This window comes from Lonchura striata, chromosome 6, assembly GCF_050655825.1.
Source record: "Lonchura striata isolate lonStrDom1 chromosome 6, ASM5065582v1, whole genome shotgun sequence".
Taxonomy (NCBI): Eukaryota; Metazoa; Chordata; class Aves; order Passeriformes; family Estrildidae; genus Lonchura; species Lonchura striata.
This window is the reverse complement of record NC_140708.1, coordinates 29376308-29394469: the sequence shown is the minus strand read 5'-3', so window position 1 is coordinate 29394469 and position 18162 is coordinate 29376308. Positions and strand designations below refer to the sequence as shown.

The 18162-nt window shown below is 36.1% G+C and overlaps 1 protein-coding gene across 6 annotated transcripts in view; it reads right to left on the bottom strand.

Annotated features, from left to right (window-relative positions):
- Positions 1-18162, bottom strand: part of SLK (STE20 like kinase) — a 49375-nt gene that overhangs the window by 10810 nt on the left and 20403 nt on the right. Inside the window, exons 2-14 of one of the 6 annotated variants that reach the window (XM_085583662.1) lie at positions 17633-17797; positions 15283-15331; positions 14717-14866; positions 12152-12224; positions 11749-11943; positions 11006-11087; positions 9897-10025; positions 6690-8072; positions 5275-5405; positions 4887-5010; positions 4437-4616; positions 2391-2483; positions 1221-1292 (exon numbers count right to left, since the gene is read on the bottom strand). In XM_085583662.1, coding sequence (XP_085439788.1) covers positions 1221-1292; positions 2391-2483; positions 4437-4616; positions 4887-5010; positions 5275-5405; positions 6690-8072; positions 9897-10025; positions 11006-11087; positions 11749-11943; positions 12152-12224; positions 14717-14866; positions 15283-15331; positions 17633-17797 — 2826 coding nt within the window. The remainder of the gene's footprint in view (positions 1-1220; positions 1293-2390; positions 2484-4436; positions 4617-4886; positions 5011-5274; positions 5406-6689; positions 8073-9896; positions 10026-11005; positions 11088-11748; positions 11944-12151; positions 12225-14716; positions 14867-15282; positions 15332-17632; positions 17798-18162) is intronic. The other 5 variants (XM_085583663.1, XM_085583664.1, XM_021536299.4 and 2 more) reach the window with 5 other exon arrangements.

Sequence of the window (18162 nt, the reverse complement as noted above, 5' to 3'; positions counted from 1 at the left end):
AAGACCTACTGCTGCCTTTCTTCTTTGCAACTATTAAAAACCACAGGTATGAGCATGCAAGCATGCACATACACACACACACACACACACACACTCACACCTGCCTTAAAACAAGAAATTGAATCAGATGCTTCTAGCATGACATCAAGGGCAAAAGAAAGGACAATGGCCATGGTCTTATCAGAGCCAAGGTGGGCTGCTCAAGTCCATAACAAATGGAATTAAATGTTCATTAAAAGTACTTTATATTTTGACCATAAAAATCCTGGTTTTCATCTTCACATAAAGTTATTCATAGATGAGGCTTTCATGTCTCATAGTGGACAGCAGTTACACTGAGACAGGTAACATAAAACCAGAGGTGAATTAAGCTGACAGTAACAGACCTCAGGGTACAAAAAGAACTGGAAGGTGATGTCTCTAAATTAAGTCAGACACACCTAACCGAATTTATAGAGGGACAAAAAAATCCTGTTTTTTCCCTTTATACCTGAAAAGGTTAAAAAGACTACTACAAGTTGAATATTCTGAGGGTGCAGACACATAATTAACACTATGTTTAATCTGCTGGGAGATTTTTGATTTGGAGGGAGTGGGGGAAAGCTGTTCTAGAGTAGTCATGGTCAAAAAGTGATTATGCTTGAGCTTTACACATTTAATCATTTAAATATCATTGCTGCTCTCTACAGAGTAAGTCTTATGAAGTTTTATACCTGCTAGTGCTGTAAGATAAACTAGGCAATCTCAGGAAACACAGTGGCCTTTCCACTTCTCACAGCTACTCAAGTATCACATAAAATAAATGTCACTGACTTTACTGAAGAATGTGTTGGGTGGTTTAAAGGCAGACAGTTCCAGGCAGCCAACCTTTTTCAAAGTACCACTTGGTTATGCCCAGTACGTATCTTAAAATAAACTCGGACATCTTTAAAATACATGGTTTCACGGCACACACAGCATACAAATCACACAATGTTTCTCACATGTGCTGAACAAATATCATGTTGCATGTGTGAACTCTCAGTGTTTTGCTCAGACTGAGTAACTACTACTATTTTTTGGAACTTTTGACAATGGATAGTGCGCTATTACCTAAATTGGTGCTAATCAGTTTGGAGACAGCAGTGACATTGATCAGCACATATGAACAAAAGAAGAGAAAACACACATCTGAAAAATTAGGAAGATAAACTTGCACTGTGTTGCATTTTAAGACTTACATCCTGCATTTGTGCGTTGAAAAGCGTACATGAAGACAACTGAAAAGACTGAATCATAACCTGAGCAACACCCTGTGGGACACAATGTAATTCTGTGTCACAATATAGTGAAATGTATTTCTATTCTTAAAAAAGGGAAGAAATGAGATCTGCAGTACATTAGTAATAAACATTTGAAATGTCAAGGCTAATCACGCAGGTAGATGCTGATGGAAGTTCTAGATATTCTAAAACGAAAGAGCTGCACCTTGTTTAGTACTTGTCATTCCAAGTAAGGATATTTCACATTTAAAATCTTCTTTCATCTCTCTTCAATGAATTGAAAGCAGCAAAGGAAATTAACCACGTCTCTACAAACACTATGAAAAATTAAGATTTTTAATTTCAAACTTAAAAAGTTTAAAGACAGGTATCTTTGGTATGGGGGAAGTGCTGCAACTCAATCACCTTCTATCCTGAGAAATCTCCTCTTAAATTAAACACAGAATAAAGTTGCTATTATTTTCTACTAGGTCACTCACAAAAACTTTTAATCTTTAGGTTACTCAATCCAAACCTGATGTGCTGTGTTTCAAATTCACAATGTACAAGCTGTGGCCATCACAAAGCCAGTATTTTTCTAAAATACTAGCCCTCTTTCTAGCTAGGTCATAGAAAAGCAGCAAGTCTGAAGACATAAAATCACAGATGATGTTTTGTAAAGTTACTATACACCTACACTTTGACATTTAAATAACATTCTACCTAATCTGTTCTGCTCCTATAAACAAGATGTCTCATGCTTTCATATTAGATAAATTTTCCTCCTCTGCACTTGTGTAGTTCAAAACTTTCTCCTCACTATAACCTTTAAAAACTGAAGGACCCATGGAGTACTTACCACTCATAAGAATAGTGTAAATAAACTTGCTGTAGAAAAATACCATTCTTTTTCAGTAGAGCACACAAAATCCTACACTTGACAGTACAAACCTGGCAACCGCTGCTCTTACATTTCTACCCATTTAAGTCAAAGATGTGACATGGGAGTACTTGAAGAAAGAGAGCAGTTTGTAGGGTTAGTTTGAGTTAAGTTCCATATTCACTCAACAACAACAAGAAGTGAAACCATCAAGCTGTGTGAATACTGCTGCCTTTTGTATTTTAGTAGCTTGAAGCTGCCGTTGTTACCTGAGCATGCTGGCTTTGTGCAAGCTCCTCTTTCTTGCGTTTCATGAGCTCTTTTCTCAGCTCTTTTGGTGCTTTCTCCACTTCACATAAAACCTACAGTGTATATAAGCATGCAGAAGGTGGCAAAAAGAACACTTTGTCTCCACAGCAAGCACTACTGTGAACATAGGGACATGCAGGTCAAGCACTAAAGATAGTGGGAAGCATGCATTACTTCAGTGGCAGGGATGTTAGTTTAGTGAAAGAGCTTAATGAAAAGAGAAAGAACAATAGGTGCTTTATGCATGCCAGCAGTGCAGAGAGGAGGGATGTGCCATTGCTTTTTGCATGCAAATGCTGCCCGGTGCCCTCAGAAATGGCAGTGCCTCACTTGTGCTTCCATGCAGCTGCCAGAAGAGTCAATAGTTAAGAAAACCACCACCTGCAAAAGTGGTATTTTCTTGAATCACTACGGCAAAAGGACTACAGAGTATGTTACTTCACACAAAGCTGTGAAAAACGGTTGGAAGCTTAAAATAACTTCCATTGAAAACCAGCTATTTCTGACACTGTCTCTAACTTGAATTTACAAGATGTCATTATTAGTGTCTCTGACCATAAATGACATCTACACAACTGGTGTCTCAAAATAATCATACAAGCAAACAAAACATTATTTTGTAGTGTTTGGTCCTGAAGAATTTAAAGCAAAACCCACCAATAAATAAGGGTGTTTTCAATAAACTTTTTGTGACACGTATGCTGGGATGGAACGTGTTTCAGTACACGGTGAGTTAGACAAGATTAGCAGAAAGATTCTAAATATAACCTGGCTAAATCAACTGACTATTAATCTGTTAATTTGCTGATGAGTTTTCTTGTTCACAATTACAAAAATGTAGCATTGTACACTCCAATATAACATGGATAGCTTTAGAGCAGCAGCTGCATTTTCCTTTAACCTGTGCATCGCCTTTTTAAGCTTTAAACACAAAACTATGCACCCAGAGACAAATGCCTGTTTGTTTAATAGTGGAAGCATCATCAGAAAACAGAGTCCAAATCACCACATGCTATTCCTGTGTCCATGAAAGAACTGCTTTTAGCTCAGAGCAATATGTAAAATTCTCCCAATTTCCCACGTAGGACCCAATCACCAGTGAACAGAGAGAGACTCAAAATGCAAGAGGTACCGCAAAAGAAGAAAAATTGTTATTTACATATGGGCATACAGTTCAAACTGAATACAACTTATTTATCAATGTAATTCTGTGCTACAGGATCATTCTATGCAAAAGCATTGACAGTTCAGCTTTCTAAAGAAATCTGAGTCTAGTAACTATCAGAGCAAACACCAGAGACATTTATATACAAATGGGCACTACGCAATTGAACCAAAAATGAAATAAAATAGCTTTTAAGATGCAAAATCCATATGGAAACATATCACCTTTTCTTAATCCAATGCAAGTAAATTAATTGCACCAGTTGTCAGTGTCAGTCTTTTTGCCTAAACTGTATGATATTGATGAAATTAACTGTAAAAGATTTTAGGTTATCCAGACCTCTCTCTCTTGGCTTTCCTTTTTAAGCTAACAAACCAAATTCATATAATTGCTATCACTTCATATAAAGAAATTCTAAACAATTACAGCACATATTCAATTAAAGAAATCTAACAAATTAACAAGAACAAAACAAAACTGAAATTAATTGTCTTCAAAATTCCAATCTGTTAAGTATTTACTAACTAATTATAGCTGTGGGTTTTTTTCATAATCTTTATGAAAATACTTTTTCTTGATTTAGTATTTGAGAGGAATTATTTTATTAGATATTCTGTGAAAAACAAAATCTTCTAACTTGATGATCTTTTCTAGATTAAATCAACACCTGTCAGCTGTTTCTATTTCACTTTAGGCAGCTAAACAAGAAAAACAATTCTGACTGGTAGTGACACTTCTAAACCTCAGTACAGCACAGGTTTGACAAGGCTTCTGGGAGACCTAATCTCAACTGTTTGCTATGCCCATTCTCCTTATTTTCTATATCAGCATTGTCTCTTACCTCTTTTTTTTTGTTTTTCAGCACATTCTGGAATTTGGACAACTCCTTCTCCTGCTCAGCTTTGATGCGCTTTGCTTCATCCCGTAAGCGATTTGTGTGCTCCTGCTCCAGGCGCTCGATCGTCTGCTTCTGCTGCTTTTCCAAGTTCTCTATCTCTTGATCATACTGTCGCTTTTTACTCTGTAAAAATTATTTGACACCTTTTTTTAGAAAGCTAAGTCCTGTTAAGTGAAGTGCTGTAGCACAGCAGGGAAAGGCCTTGATGGACTGTTGTGGCAGGCAAACCCCAGCACAAGCTGGGCACCCCACAATGGCAAATATTGCCTTTTATTTAAGAATGAAGGCTAAGCTAGAGCCACCATGGCAGGAAACACCTGAGTGCTGTTAGCACTATTCTGCCTACTCCATCAAGATGCCATATTTTAAGAGCAGCAAAATGCAGAAACTCACTGTCATTTCCTGTTCAAAACGTCTGTACATCTGCTCTCGCTGCTGCAGAAGCTTATTGCTGAGCTGCTGTTGAGCTCTCTGCTCCTCTTTCTGAAGAAGTCTCAGCTCTCTGAGCTCTTGACGTCTAATAATGACAAAGAACAATTAATACTGATGGGAAAACAAAAGAAGTGGAAAATAACAAAAGCCAAAAAGGACCATTGACAACTTGAGCCCAGTAAAACTAATTTTGAACTGATTGTCTTATTAAAAAACACTTTACATTCACGTCTACTAAAAAAAAAAATTAATTAATCCCCAAATATAACTGAAATAAGAACATTAGCCACCTTGTTTTATTAAAAGAAAAAAAAAACCTCCTGAAAATTTTACTTTTAGAAACACTTACCGTAAAAATCGCATTTCTTCACTTTTTGAATCATTTTCAGTAACTATTTTTGATGTGGTCACACTCACTTCTACTCCATCAACAACAAACTTCCGAGTTTTCTTTAATGTTTTCTTCTGCCTTCTCGTTTCCTAAATTAAGCATTGGTAAGTTGTTACGTATTTATTTAGGTTATATTCTTTTTTCCTCCTTTTTCTTAATGTTGAATTATATCAAATATATCTGGGAATGTCTTCTATACAGTAAGAGTCCTTCTCATTTACCAGGTGCCTCACTAATCAAGTGAGAATTTGAAAAATTCCAATAAATGGAAACCTTCTAGTAAGGAAAGGAAAACTGCAATTATTGATTATCCAAAGTACCAGAAGAAAAAAAATTAAGCCAGAAATTCTGAAGAGAACTGATGAAGTTTTATTTTCAAGAGCTGAAGACAGCTACATTTACTGTTTGCTTTTGCCCATGATTTCCCCAGACGTCAACAGGTATTTAATTCTGAAACAGGGTAACAATTTACTCACCTACTTCCTCCTGCTTTGGACATAAAACAAGTGAGTTTATTTTTTTATTGATACATATTAGCTAAAAACCATATAACGATTTGCTGGCAACTGGAGAAGTCTCAGTTGTCAGAGCTGCTGCTGTTTCATTGCAAGACGAGAGGGACCCCAGCTGAAACTGCACCATCTCCATTGTGTCAGGGCAACTGCAAATACCCTCGTGTTTAGCACAGCTATGCCAATCTATGATTTTTTTGTTTGGTTGTTTTTCTAGCTTTGTTTTTCCTCCACTCAAGCCCACATTACACAGTTAATACCCTGATATGGCTATATTCATTTTAATACAAAGACTACAAATAAAGTTCATAGTCTGGAATTTGCTTCCTCCAAGTAAACTCATTCATAGTGACATAACTGCATGGACAAAGTACAACCACAGGAACACTGACTGGAATAAACAAATCCAGCAGAATGTCTGCCTTAGGTGTCCCAAATCCAAACAGAGAGACAGAAGATGGAAGCAATAGGAATTCAGTATAAGATCAGATGTTCCATGAGATTTTTCCCTTGGAAAAATGCACAAGAATTCTGTGCATTTAGCTGGCCTTCTTGAGTATCAGCTCTGACCTACAACCTTCACAAATCTTCATTTTTAGTATTACTACACTTCCTTTTATGGGCTATATTATTATGCAATACAGCACTTAACTAATTAGCCATAATACTAATAACTGCACATAATCCAGACATTGTTGTATGGTGCAATTTAGAATACTTTGGTTTCTACAAAGCTTTGTATATGTGTCATACTGGTTTCTCCCTCAATATTTTATTTTGTAGTAAAGGTAACACTTGGAGATAATTTCAGGGTTACACTCACATGAGATTTTATATTAAAAAATATATGCTTACACTTACCTGTAAAGATATTGATCCTGTCTCTTTGTTTTTACTAAGGAAACTAGAAATGGACAAGTTCAAATCAATGCTGCTGTTATCAGCTGTAGACCCAGTGCCTGAATCCGCATCATTTTCCTTCAAATTCTCCGATTCCAGTTGCTGCAAAGTCTCAGTATTGCCTTGATTATCTGTTTTGACCTTCTCATTTTCTTCAGTGCTAATACTAATACTGGGGACTGGAGTGACTTCAGAGTCATCAGCTTGTTCACTGACAGCATCTTGAAGTTTATTCTTCATTATTTCATCTGAGGTAACGGCCGGATGTTCTTTGTCTACCTGGATGTTGTTTTCCTCTATATTCTCAGGTCCATGCTCTCCTGAATTTTGGTCCATATCAGTCAGTTTATCCACCAGTTTATCAGGAATATCCTCAGGTTTAGTCTGTAATGCCTTCTGGTCTACAATATCTTTTCCAGAGTCTTTGATTGTTGTTTCCTCTGTGCTGTTTATAATACTGACACCCTCATTTTCACTTTCTGCCAGTTTCTTGTCTACCTCGATCACTGTATCTTGGCTTTCTGGTAGAGTTTCTTCAGAGCTGATAATCTCATGGACCTGCTTAGCCTGACTTTCCACTGGCTTATCCTCCACCTCAGGTATTTTATCCCCATCACTGATGGGTGTTTCAGCAATAGCACCTATCTCTTTAATGTTGTCAGTTCCATGCTTTATTAGTTCCTTTTCTTCATCAGACACTTTAACTGTAGCATTAGGCAGAGCGTCTGCAGTGGTATCTATTACTGCCTCTTTCTGAGCTTCACCTTTATCTTCCTTTTGCTCCTTATCTCTATTTTCTGCAGGGACTTTTTCTTCCTCACCATCCAAGAGATCCATTCTCTTATCCTCTTCTTTTTCACCAGTTTCCTTAGAAATGCCTTCTTCAGTTTCTACCCTATCTTCAGTTACAGTTACAGGTACTACTTTCAGTTTGTCATCTTCTATCTGTTCATCTGCCATGGAATTTTCTTTCTCTAAGTTAGGTTCATTCTTTATTTCCACATCAAGTTCTTTACCTCCTTTATGGGGTTCTATATCCTCAAGCACTTTTTCCAGGCTCTCTGTATTCTTTTCTGCTGGCACCATTTTGCCTTGTTCATCTTCACCAGTTGGCAAAGAACCGTTCTGCACTTTCACTACACTAACGGGAGCATCATGTATGTTCTCAGCTGTTTTCCTAAATTTAATGTCCTCAGATTCATCTCCAGTTGTTTTGTCCTCAATTGCATTACTTTCTGTTTTCTCAGAGAGAGATTCCAGGACAGAAGCATTCTGTGAAAGTTTATCCTCTTCAGAGCTGGCAATACTAAGGTCAGAGGATGCACGTTTCTCTGCAGGTAACTGCTAAAAAATTAAAGCAAGAAAAACATTCAATTATTTTGATTTTGTAACTTAAATCAAAGCACAGTTTTAAGGAAGAATATGTAAACAGAGATCAATATTGTATTCACATGCAGTTATATGAATTTGATAACCTCAGAGTCCTTCCCTTGGACTATCACAGAACAAGCACATGAACTGCAGACAGGCTCTGAACAGAAAGATTCCCTGTAATCAAGGGAGAGGGATTGTGGTCATCAGCTACTCTTCAAGGCTCTTTTTCTTTTCACATCTCTTTTTTTTTTAATCAGTTCAGCTCCTCAACAGTCTCAGCTACAGCTGGATTTGAAAGACTTAACTTTGTGCCAGCTGGGCAAGGAAGAAACTGTAGCTTTAGTTAGCACAGCACTGATAAAATGCAGTATTAAGTTCTTCTTCTGCTTTACTTTGTGTTCTTGGCTAAGAATGCCTGAAAACTTTTCATCTGGTTTTAATAATGTTGAAACCCCATTAAAATGGTGAAACCTCTAGCAGATCTGATTAAGTGGCAGTAGAGAACTAGAACAGAAACAGTTACCTCACTGTAGAAACTGCCACTGCCAGAATATGAATAAATGTTATCAGATTCCATAGAAACATCCAAAAGAATATAGTAATAAAGCATCATTTTAACCACAATTGCCCTTTCACTCTTCAAAGTGACTGTGATATCTGTCTGTCTGTATCTACTGCTAGAACCCTGTAATTTGCAGGGTAATCAGCCTGTGAAAAAAAAAAAAAAAAAGCCTGTAATCAGGCTTTTGATTTGCCATAGGGAGCATCCTAGGTTAGCTGTTGCAGCAAGCACAGGTTTGATTGTGCAGTTCCTACCTTAAGTACTTCCCAAGCATACAGACTTTTCTGTTTTAAGTCAAAACTGCATTTAAGATATTTATTTGTGTAACTGCTCAAGGAGTTTAGTGTTGATCTCCCAGGAGTGTTTAACACTACCCCAAGGAAATACCGTGAAGGGCTCTACCTCACACTTTGCTACAATGCCACTTGTGAGACACTTGACTGAGTCCCAGGGTGGACTTTACTCCAGCCCTCCTGGGTGGATGGCTTGGCAGCTCATCCATGGGAGGGGAGCTGCTGGGGATGCACGTTTGGAGCCTGTGGATGGACTGGGAAATGCAGTGAGAAGCCCAGGGGCAGTGAGGAACGTGCAGATGGGTGAGGGGGGAATGGAGGCACCTGCTTGAGTTCTTGGCTTCTCCAGCAGTGCAGGAACAGCAGCTCTGGGAGGCACAGGGAGCACACAGCCTGGGCACTTTCCAACCTGCACCCCCTCCCTGGACATCACAGCTTTCCCTCTCAGCAACCATACTCACACTCTAAGATTCTTAAAGCATCTTTAGAACTACATTCATTATAAAATATGTGGTTTTTCCTATTCTTTGATAGTCACACTGTAAAATCACAAATTTAGTTTCCAGCATAATAGTCAAATACTTTTCTTAATCTTTTAAACACTTTACGAAATACAAACACACATTTCCTCATTCACCCAATCATTATGACTTAAAACCATTTACATAAAAATCAGTATTCCATTTTTTAAATATCACATATACATGTAAAAAATTTAAGATGTTTGTCTTTATTAGCTATTCTTTATCAGTAGTTTTTAAGGAGTTCAAACATGCTAATTTTGAAATTGTTGGCTACCTATTTTGTAATAAGTTTAGAGTATGCTTATGATGTTACTCCTAGAAGATCTGATGTCAAGGTTGGGCTAATACACCTGAAACTGAATTCTCCATGGGAAATTTGTGATGGCATATTGAAAAAAGTAAATTTTAAACTAACCAGAGAATTTTCTGTTTCTTCTTCTTCATCCTCATCTTTACCATCTTCAACTTCTTCTGTAACTTCAGCCTTAGCTTCTGCAATCAATTCTCTTATTGGTTTATTTGAAGTAACAGTAACAAATGGATGCTTGTGAAAACAAAAAAAATAAGCACAATTTTAAGTGGTGGCTTCATAGTATACAGTGGGAAAATCATAATCTGAAAGAAATATTAACTTCAGAGACGTGTTACTTTGGTTGCCTCACATTTGAAGAGTCACAATTAACATAAGTGTTCCAATGTGTTATTTCTGCAGAAGTCTTAAAACAAAACATTTGTATTCAAATATACTGTATAAGTAGTCTAACAAACTTGCTAAAAATACAAATGATACATTTATACTGACCTTTTTCACGATCCAAAGAACAGAAGTAGAAATATTTTTAAAAAGGTTATTTTTCTTGGAATTAGGTTTCATTTCAGTTCCACAGTTAAATTACTTCTTGAGAAACTTTATCTAGAAAATATATTTCCAGGAAAAACAGTGCTTTGTCTCCACTACAACTTTCCTTAACGTGAACTAGAATTCTACCTTTTTCTTTAGGAACAAGCAGCTACCTGTTCTTCTCCTACTGTCTGAATCTTCTTTCTCTGCTTGGCCCTGCTACTTAAATCTATTCAGCACATGCCAGATGGATTGTGGATAAAGCAAATGGGTGCTGACGTAAAACACAATCAAATGTACCTGGTCACATCTATTCCTGTTCAGCTGTTCTGCAGTGACAGCATTACAGAGGAGGGCTGAGCACTAAAGCTTTTAAAACACCTGTCAGCAACTGGCCACAGACCTAAACAACTCCTTCACCATTGTAAGTATCAAAGTATAGTTACTTACACAAAGCAATTAGTTGAACATATTTTGCTGTAATATAACTAACAATCTCACCTGTGCTTGGTATCATGCAATCAAATTTTACCAAAATTTTACCAAATTTTATAAACGGATTGTGGACAAATACCTTATTTGAAAATATTTAAGCAGTTATTATAATACCACTCTACTTAAAAAAAAAAATACAAACTATGCTTGCCTTTAAACAACAGTTCTGAACAATTAACTCTTCCTACCTGTAAAAGCTGAGTTGCACTCCACCTTGCATCTACATTCTTTTCCAAACATTTCTTCAGAAAATCTTTAAAATCTGATGACCTACACAACAAACAAACAGGCAGTGGTTGTTCTTCTATCTTAACATCAGACTAGCATATAAACTGAAATATTATTTAGGTTCACATGAATCTACACTGAAACTCCAAGTCCTGCTATTGACTCAGGAAAACACAAAGGGAATACCAAGAAATGCCAAGACCAATTCAGCACAAAGACAATCTTTACAAGGTTTGTCCATTATCAAAAGAATTTACTTTTTGCTCTGGATTATTAACACCTGATCTGCTATATCATTAACTGAATCTTGTGAAGATATTAAATTGACCAAATAGATAATGGCTTTTAAAAATACTTTCTTAGTATAAAAATACTTTAGTTTCCTTTCACTCAATCTTTTTGAGATGGCCTTCAGATCTCCTACTACATTTGTAAAAAAGCTATTTCACATACATTTTAAGGCAAAGCCTGTAAAATACTTCTGTATAAAAGCTTCTATACAGAACTATGACCAAAAAAAAGTTCAAATTGTGTCAGAAGATGTATACACACATGTACAAACATATATTGGGATTGTATGGGCCTGCCTCAATGCCTAAAACTACACCACAAAGTTCCACAGGGCTGTGCTCATCAAATTTAGCAAACAAATGACTTGGAATGCCTTACATGGGGGTGGGAAAGCTGTCAGTAAAATACAAACCACTTTGAAGGCTGTGCCAATGTTGGCGGATCAGATTTTGCGATTTTCAGCAGCACTCGCATGGGATTTAGTTCATGATGAGGTGGCTCTATCTGAGCCATTTCTATTAAAGTAATGCCAAGAGACCAGATATCAGCCTTGTAATCATACGGTCTGTCTTTAGAGGTCTCACACATCACTACTTCTGGAGCCATCCTGCAAAGAACAACAAAGTTCCAGATGAGAAAATGCATTTTGATCTGTTCTGAGAACAGTTCTAAACACAGACATTCACTGAAGCATTGCTAAAGCACATTGCACCATCAGTATGTTTACACAGTATCTATCAAGCTTCTAGTATCAAATTAAAAGTAACATTAAGATACTAGTTCATACAAAAAAGTCAAGAAAAGAGTGCACTTACCAATATGGTGTGCCAATAAAGGAGTCTCTTCTTTGTATTGTTCTGGTGTTTTTAGCTGATACTCCAAAATCCGCTTAAAGCAAGCAGTAAAATACCATTAATGTGGTGGTGGAAAACATACTATATATTTTTTGCTTTACAATTGTCTTTTAAAATGGTGTATGTTCCAGAGCAAACATTCTTCAGTATTAAAAATTCAAAGTGAGGTAAAAATATTTGTGTTCTGATAGCCGAGTGCCAGAGTTTTATAGTATTTATAATAAAAGATCCCGTATAAAACATATTCTACATTTTTTTAAAAAAACCCCAAACCATAATGCTACTGTTGAGCTGTATGGGGCAAAAGCAAAATATGTATTTACTGCAGGAAAAAGTGTATTAAATTCTTTTAAGTAGAAATTAATTTATTTAACCTATGAAGTCTGAATTCATCAAATATGACATCAGCTATTCTTGTTAATTCAACAACTCATTCAGTTTTTAATTTCAGGACTCAAATTTTCACAAAGTTACATTTCCTCTTCCATGTGATTTTTCACTTTATAGTAAATATCTGAATGCTTGCATATGTACTTGTCATGGAATATCTACCCAAAAACCCCCTCTACCTCTTTGCAATTAGCTATCTATAAAGCACTACGTCTCTCACTTTAAAAAAAAGAGGACATTTAAATAAGTGTCATATGCTTGTAACAGAAATAATTTTGTTAATGAAGATCAAGAGATTAGAGCAAAGGGACAAAGACCCATATGTTGCCATCTTTAATCTGTACAAAATTACTTGATGGGCTCAATACTTCAGAAGTCTAATTTTGCTCTGTGAAAAAAAATCAGGACTAAAATCTATTGGCTCAAAGGTAAAAAACTGAAATTTTGAGGGACTACAGGTGTTGAAATAATAAAACTCATATCTATATAAAAACAAAATGAAATAAAAGAAATTTACTTGCCATTCACACATCTGTAAAACAAGGAACTACCCATTTCTTTGTATAACACAATCCAAATACAAATAGTTTATAAGGAGTAAAACTCTCCTTCAAAGAATGCTGTACATTTTTCATAATTACATCAAGTCTTTTTTTAGAAATCTTAATTAGCAAACCTGAACGCATCACCAAATGCACGTGTGGAAGAAGTCTCCTGTGGTCTGAACTGTTAAGTAGTATCTTGACAGCCTGCAAGGTGCTGTGTACCAGCTAAGCTTGACAAAATCTTAAAATAGTTCCAAGTCTGTGTGAGGAGAAGCCAGGTCATGTGAGGAGATGAACTGAAACAAATTACTCCCTCTGACCATGAGACTCCTGCTATGATCTGTGGTTTCTTTTACAGCAGTGCCAAGAAACAAAGACAGTGGTTTAGACATCAGGCCTATGACCCTGAGTGCATCACTAAATGTTCAGGCTCCAAAGAAAAGCTACACCAGTAAAATTACATGTATTCTGCAGACTAAAAGAAAGCCAGATGCAAGGATTGTGTGTTCAAGAAATCTTGTACAGAAGGGATCCATGGAAAATCACCATCACACTGAACTGATCAATGCAGCAAAGCTGGTTCTTAAATATTCTCAGTTTTCCAATAGAAAAGGTGCACAATACATTGCTGAGACTGTGATCAATACGAGTTAGGCAGGAGATATATTCCTGAATTTGGACATATCTTGATTACATTTAAAAGGAAAGTCTGTATCAAGGCTGCAAATTTAGAGCCCCAGTTCCCTGTGGCAATATTCTAATTTTCCTTACCTCTGCCCTCTGTGCATCCAAAGAAATGATCACACTGATCCCGTGCACAGGGAAGGCTTTGAAACCTGAGCGTGGGTGGGGATGTCATGGAACTATGCCATGGGTAGAGCCACTGTAAAGGCTCTCAGCTTATACACATTTCCCCCTAAAACAAAGTGGATCCAGATAATTCCTGCTCTTTCCTGGCTGAATGAAGGGATGCTATTCACCACGAGCAGCCCTTTGTCAGTTCTGCATGGAGGAATCCTCATCAGACTAAAAATGGGGATGACTGCTTAAACTGAGATTTAAAAAAACCCAGAAATCAATAGTAAGCTGTATTTTGTTCCAGACTGTTCTGTCTCACTTTCAGTGCAACAAACAAATGAAAAAGGAATAGAAAATTAAGGTGGGTAATTCAGATTATTACATCTCTCAAAGAAAGAGACAACAGTACAATGTACTGTTTTTTGGTGATTGTGAAGAATGTTCCCTTTCTAAACTACAACTTCAAAGGGAAGTTCTGATGTTATCACAGTGAAGGTAAGTATAATCAGGAACTTTATACCAAGGAACAGTAAGACCTATGATGACAACTTGTGCTAATTTTGAAGTATGAAAGATGTGATAAGTGTAGTCAGGATATTTGCTCAAGTTTTCTTTGTTTTTTTTTTTTTTTTTCCTTGATAGTAACAAACCACTTGCTTCTGAAAAACCTCTCATTATTAGATTGGTATTTCAATAGGTAAATATTGAACCCTGACAAACCACAGCTAAAGCAAAATACAATTACAAGACCATGCCAAGTTCCAGGAAAGAGTTTTATTTGCTACAGGCTTACCTAGTTTAATGTCTCCATCTAATGTGAAAAGAATATTGCCAGCTTTTAGATCTCTGTGGATGATCTTATTCTCATGCAAGTAGTTCAGTGCTTCCAGTGTCTGCCTGCACACCACTTTGATCTGTGGCTCTGTTAATGGCCTTTCAAGCTCTACAAGAGAGAGATAGAAATAATCACAACATTTTTGCATTGTACGTTACATGTTCATAGCAAACACTGTAGTAATATATGGGGAAACTAATTAATCTGACAGATTCTAAGCATCACACGTCAGAAAAAAATTCTGTCTTAGAATATTTGCTCCTTCCAGTAAAGATTTTATTCCTTGAACCCAACCCCCTTCTTATTATGAATTATGTATACCTACCTATCTGAACTGTGAAAAAACTAGATAGCTTAGAGACTGGTTCTTTTGTGTTGTACATAGAGATGCTAAAGACCAGATCTTTTACATAAATATTTGCATATCAAAACAACAGACATGTGAAATAAGTCTTACAGTATATATTATCACTTTCAGGTATTAGGATGATTACTATTATTATTAGTTGGAATAACTTATTTACCCAACATTACTGCATCTACTGCTCCTCCTGCACAAAATTCAATCAGGATCTGTATATAAACAAATAAAAAAATACAGAAATTAGAAATTAAATAGTTCTACTGAACTGAATCATTGATTAAGGGAGCATTACTGGGAGATCAGAGTTTCAGACTATTTGGCCTCAACAAGTTATTTTACTAACCCACAAAATACTGGTACTGTTACCAAGCTAAAAGTAGGGCTGTGCTGCTCAAGCAAATTATTTGAAAAATGCCTCGAGACCTTCAGACAAAAGTTTTAATCCTATAAAATAGCATAATAAAACTTATAAAACATAATGACACAGTCATCTTAAATCTATTCCTTATAATGTGATTTACATAATCCCTGCAAACTCATTTCTCAGTTATTAAGCTCTACTTCTAGACTATAATTTCTCTGACTGAAAAGTCCAAGAGCTAAATGGTTTTCCAGTAGCTGATGTTATCTCCTATATTGTTTCAGATGAGATGAAAATACAGAAAATTGCTCTTAAAAGCTACATAAAATTGCTAAATTCAGCTGTTTACATTAATTTTCCTTTATTTTCATTAATGCCTACAATACTTCAAGGCCTTTATGCCAGAATGTAATAAAACCAGAACAAGTCCATCCCCAGTTGAGTTCCCATGTGAAATAAAAATATACTGCAATTATTTTTGAGCATAAACTATGCTGCTATGAAGGACAGAAAGAATATATACAAAGGAGAAAGAGGGGAGCAAATAGAGTGAAGAGATCAAGAAAGAGGAAATCTCATCCAAGACTGACACCCCACTCATCCTTATGTGTTTTTTCTTTCTTTAATTTGAACTTTAAATATTATAAATTATAATCTTCTGCCTGAGACCTAAGAAGCATTTCTTGTCAGAATCTCAACAGTCGAAATGCTTGGAAATAGTATGTTATTTTTTTAAATCAGCGTATAATTGCCCATAAAAGAGGAAACCTCAAAGTATACCTTTACCACAACACTTATACATGCACCACTTATGTCACATATGCTTCAAATTATTATTGCAATTAATCCCCACAACAATGGTACCAACAAATATATTATATAATGCAATTCTTTGTAAATCCTGTAAACATTATTCCATTTACATGCTTCTCTGTGCCAAGTAGGTAAGTGTGGGAAATTGTACATAAAGAATTTATTTCTCAAAAATTTGTAGTTGGGTCTGACAAAGGTCTCTTTGCAAGCGAAATAATGTTTCTAATCTTGGAAAGCGAATGTGTATTTAATATCCAATTTCTATTCCTCTCTTTTTTTGCCCTCACTAAATTCTGTTTATTTACCACATCATTAGCCTTGTGGCTTATAAGCCCCTGTATTTTACCGTAACTATGTAACTCCAATTTTATTTTCAAAGTGTTTACTTCTATCTTTATTCTGCCAGTGAAGCCTACCCACTCAGTTTCAGATTGTGCCTCTATGCCTACTTGCTTTCCTGCTGACCTTTATGCATAGAAATTTTTTCACTATTCCACTGTTTTATATAATAATTTACTCTTCACTGACACCAACAACTTTTGAGCTTAGCAAAACAAATGTGCATCAGGAAACATGGTATTACACTTCCACCATTTGTTCAAAGAGTAAAGCTTATTTATGAGACTCCCAGGAAATCATCTTTTACTTGATTTAGGTATCTTTTTGAAGTATAAGCTCTTAAAAAAAACCCCAACCCATGTATTCTTTGTACCATTCCAAAAGCACCTATAAATATTGGACTGGACTACCTACAAGTGCCAAGTGTTTTGTCACAGCTAAAGCTGTGCAAGCAAACACCCAGGATCCAGCACCCAGGGACGTGCAGCCCCATGGACGCTCTCTGCACATCAAGGTACAAATAGCCAGGCTTAAGTAAACTAATTATTGTTCAAGTCCTGGTAAACTGTCCTTCCTGGGAGTGCCAATAAATTTGCTGGCATCTAAAAGTATGTACTTCACAGGCTGACCTTTCCAGCACTTTAATTATTTTTCGGGTGTAGATTCTGAATTTCACTTAAAATCATGTTAATGTAATTGAAATCTGAGTCCTGCTGTTACAAATAAGCACCAGCTGAGAACTATCTCAATACACAAAATGAACTGTTAATTTCCACATTTTAGATTCAAACCCCTGACCAAATGACTCAGGGTAGCACAATTCTGCAGTGACAATTTCCTAAGTCACAGTTTACAAATTAGTTTTGAAACTGAGCAATCATCCCAACAGTGACAACCCAGATGAAATTTGACAAATATTTTTATAAAGAAAACAGTGTAATTTCAAAAACCTTTTGAAATAAGAAAAAAAAACATTTAGAAAATGAAAAATACCTACCCAGAGATTGTTTTCATAGTAGAAAGCATCTAGGAGCTTGACAATATTAGGATGATCACAGGATGCTAAAATATCAATCTCCACCATGTAATCTTCAAGTTCTTCTTCTGATTTAGTATCTATCACCTTTGCAGCAGCCAGAACTTTCGTTTCTTTGTTCTGAGCCTGTAAAAGAAAATTCACAGCAAACATAAATGAATTTCACCAGAAAACTGGCACCAGCAAAAAACACCAGAAATAAAGCAACTCTCTCTCAACACTTCTCTATAATTTTCCTGCCTCCAGTTTCCTCCTCTACAAAAAGAGAACCTTGGCATATTAAAGAGGAGATAAAATCTAGCAGAAAAAGAGTTTAATAACTTTTCTCAAGGCGAAGAAACAATGAAAGACAAGAATGTAAAAATACTTAATTCTCATCAATATGAGATTAAAAAAAAATTATCATCATCAACAGCTCATGATAATTGCTGCCTTACTAAGATAAAGTTTTGTGCTGCTCCTCAAGCCCCATCTATGAACAAGTGGCCTTC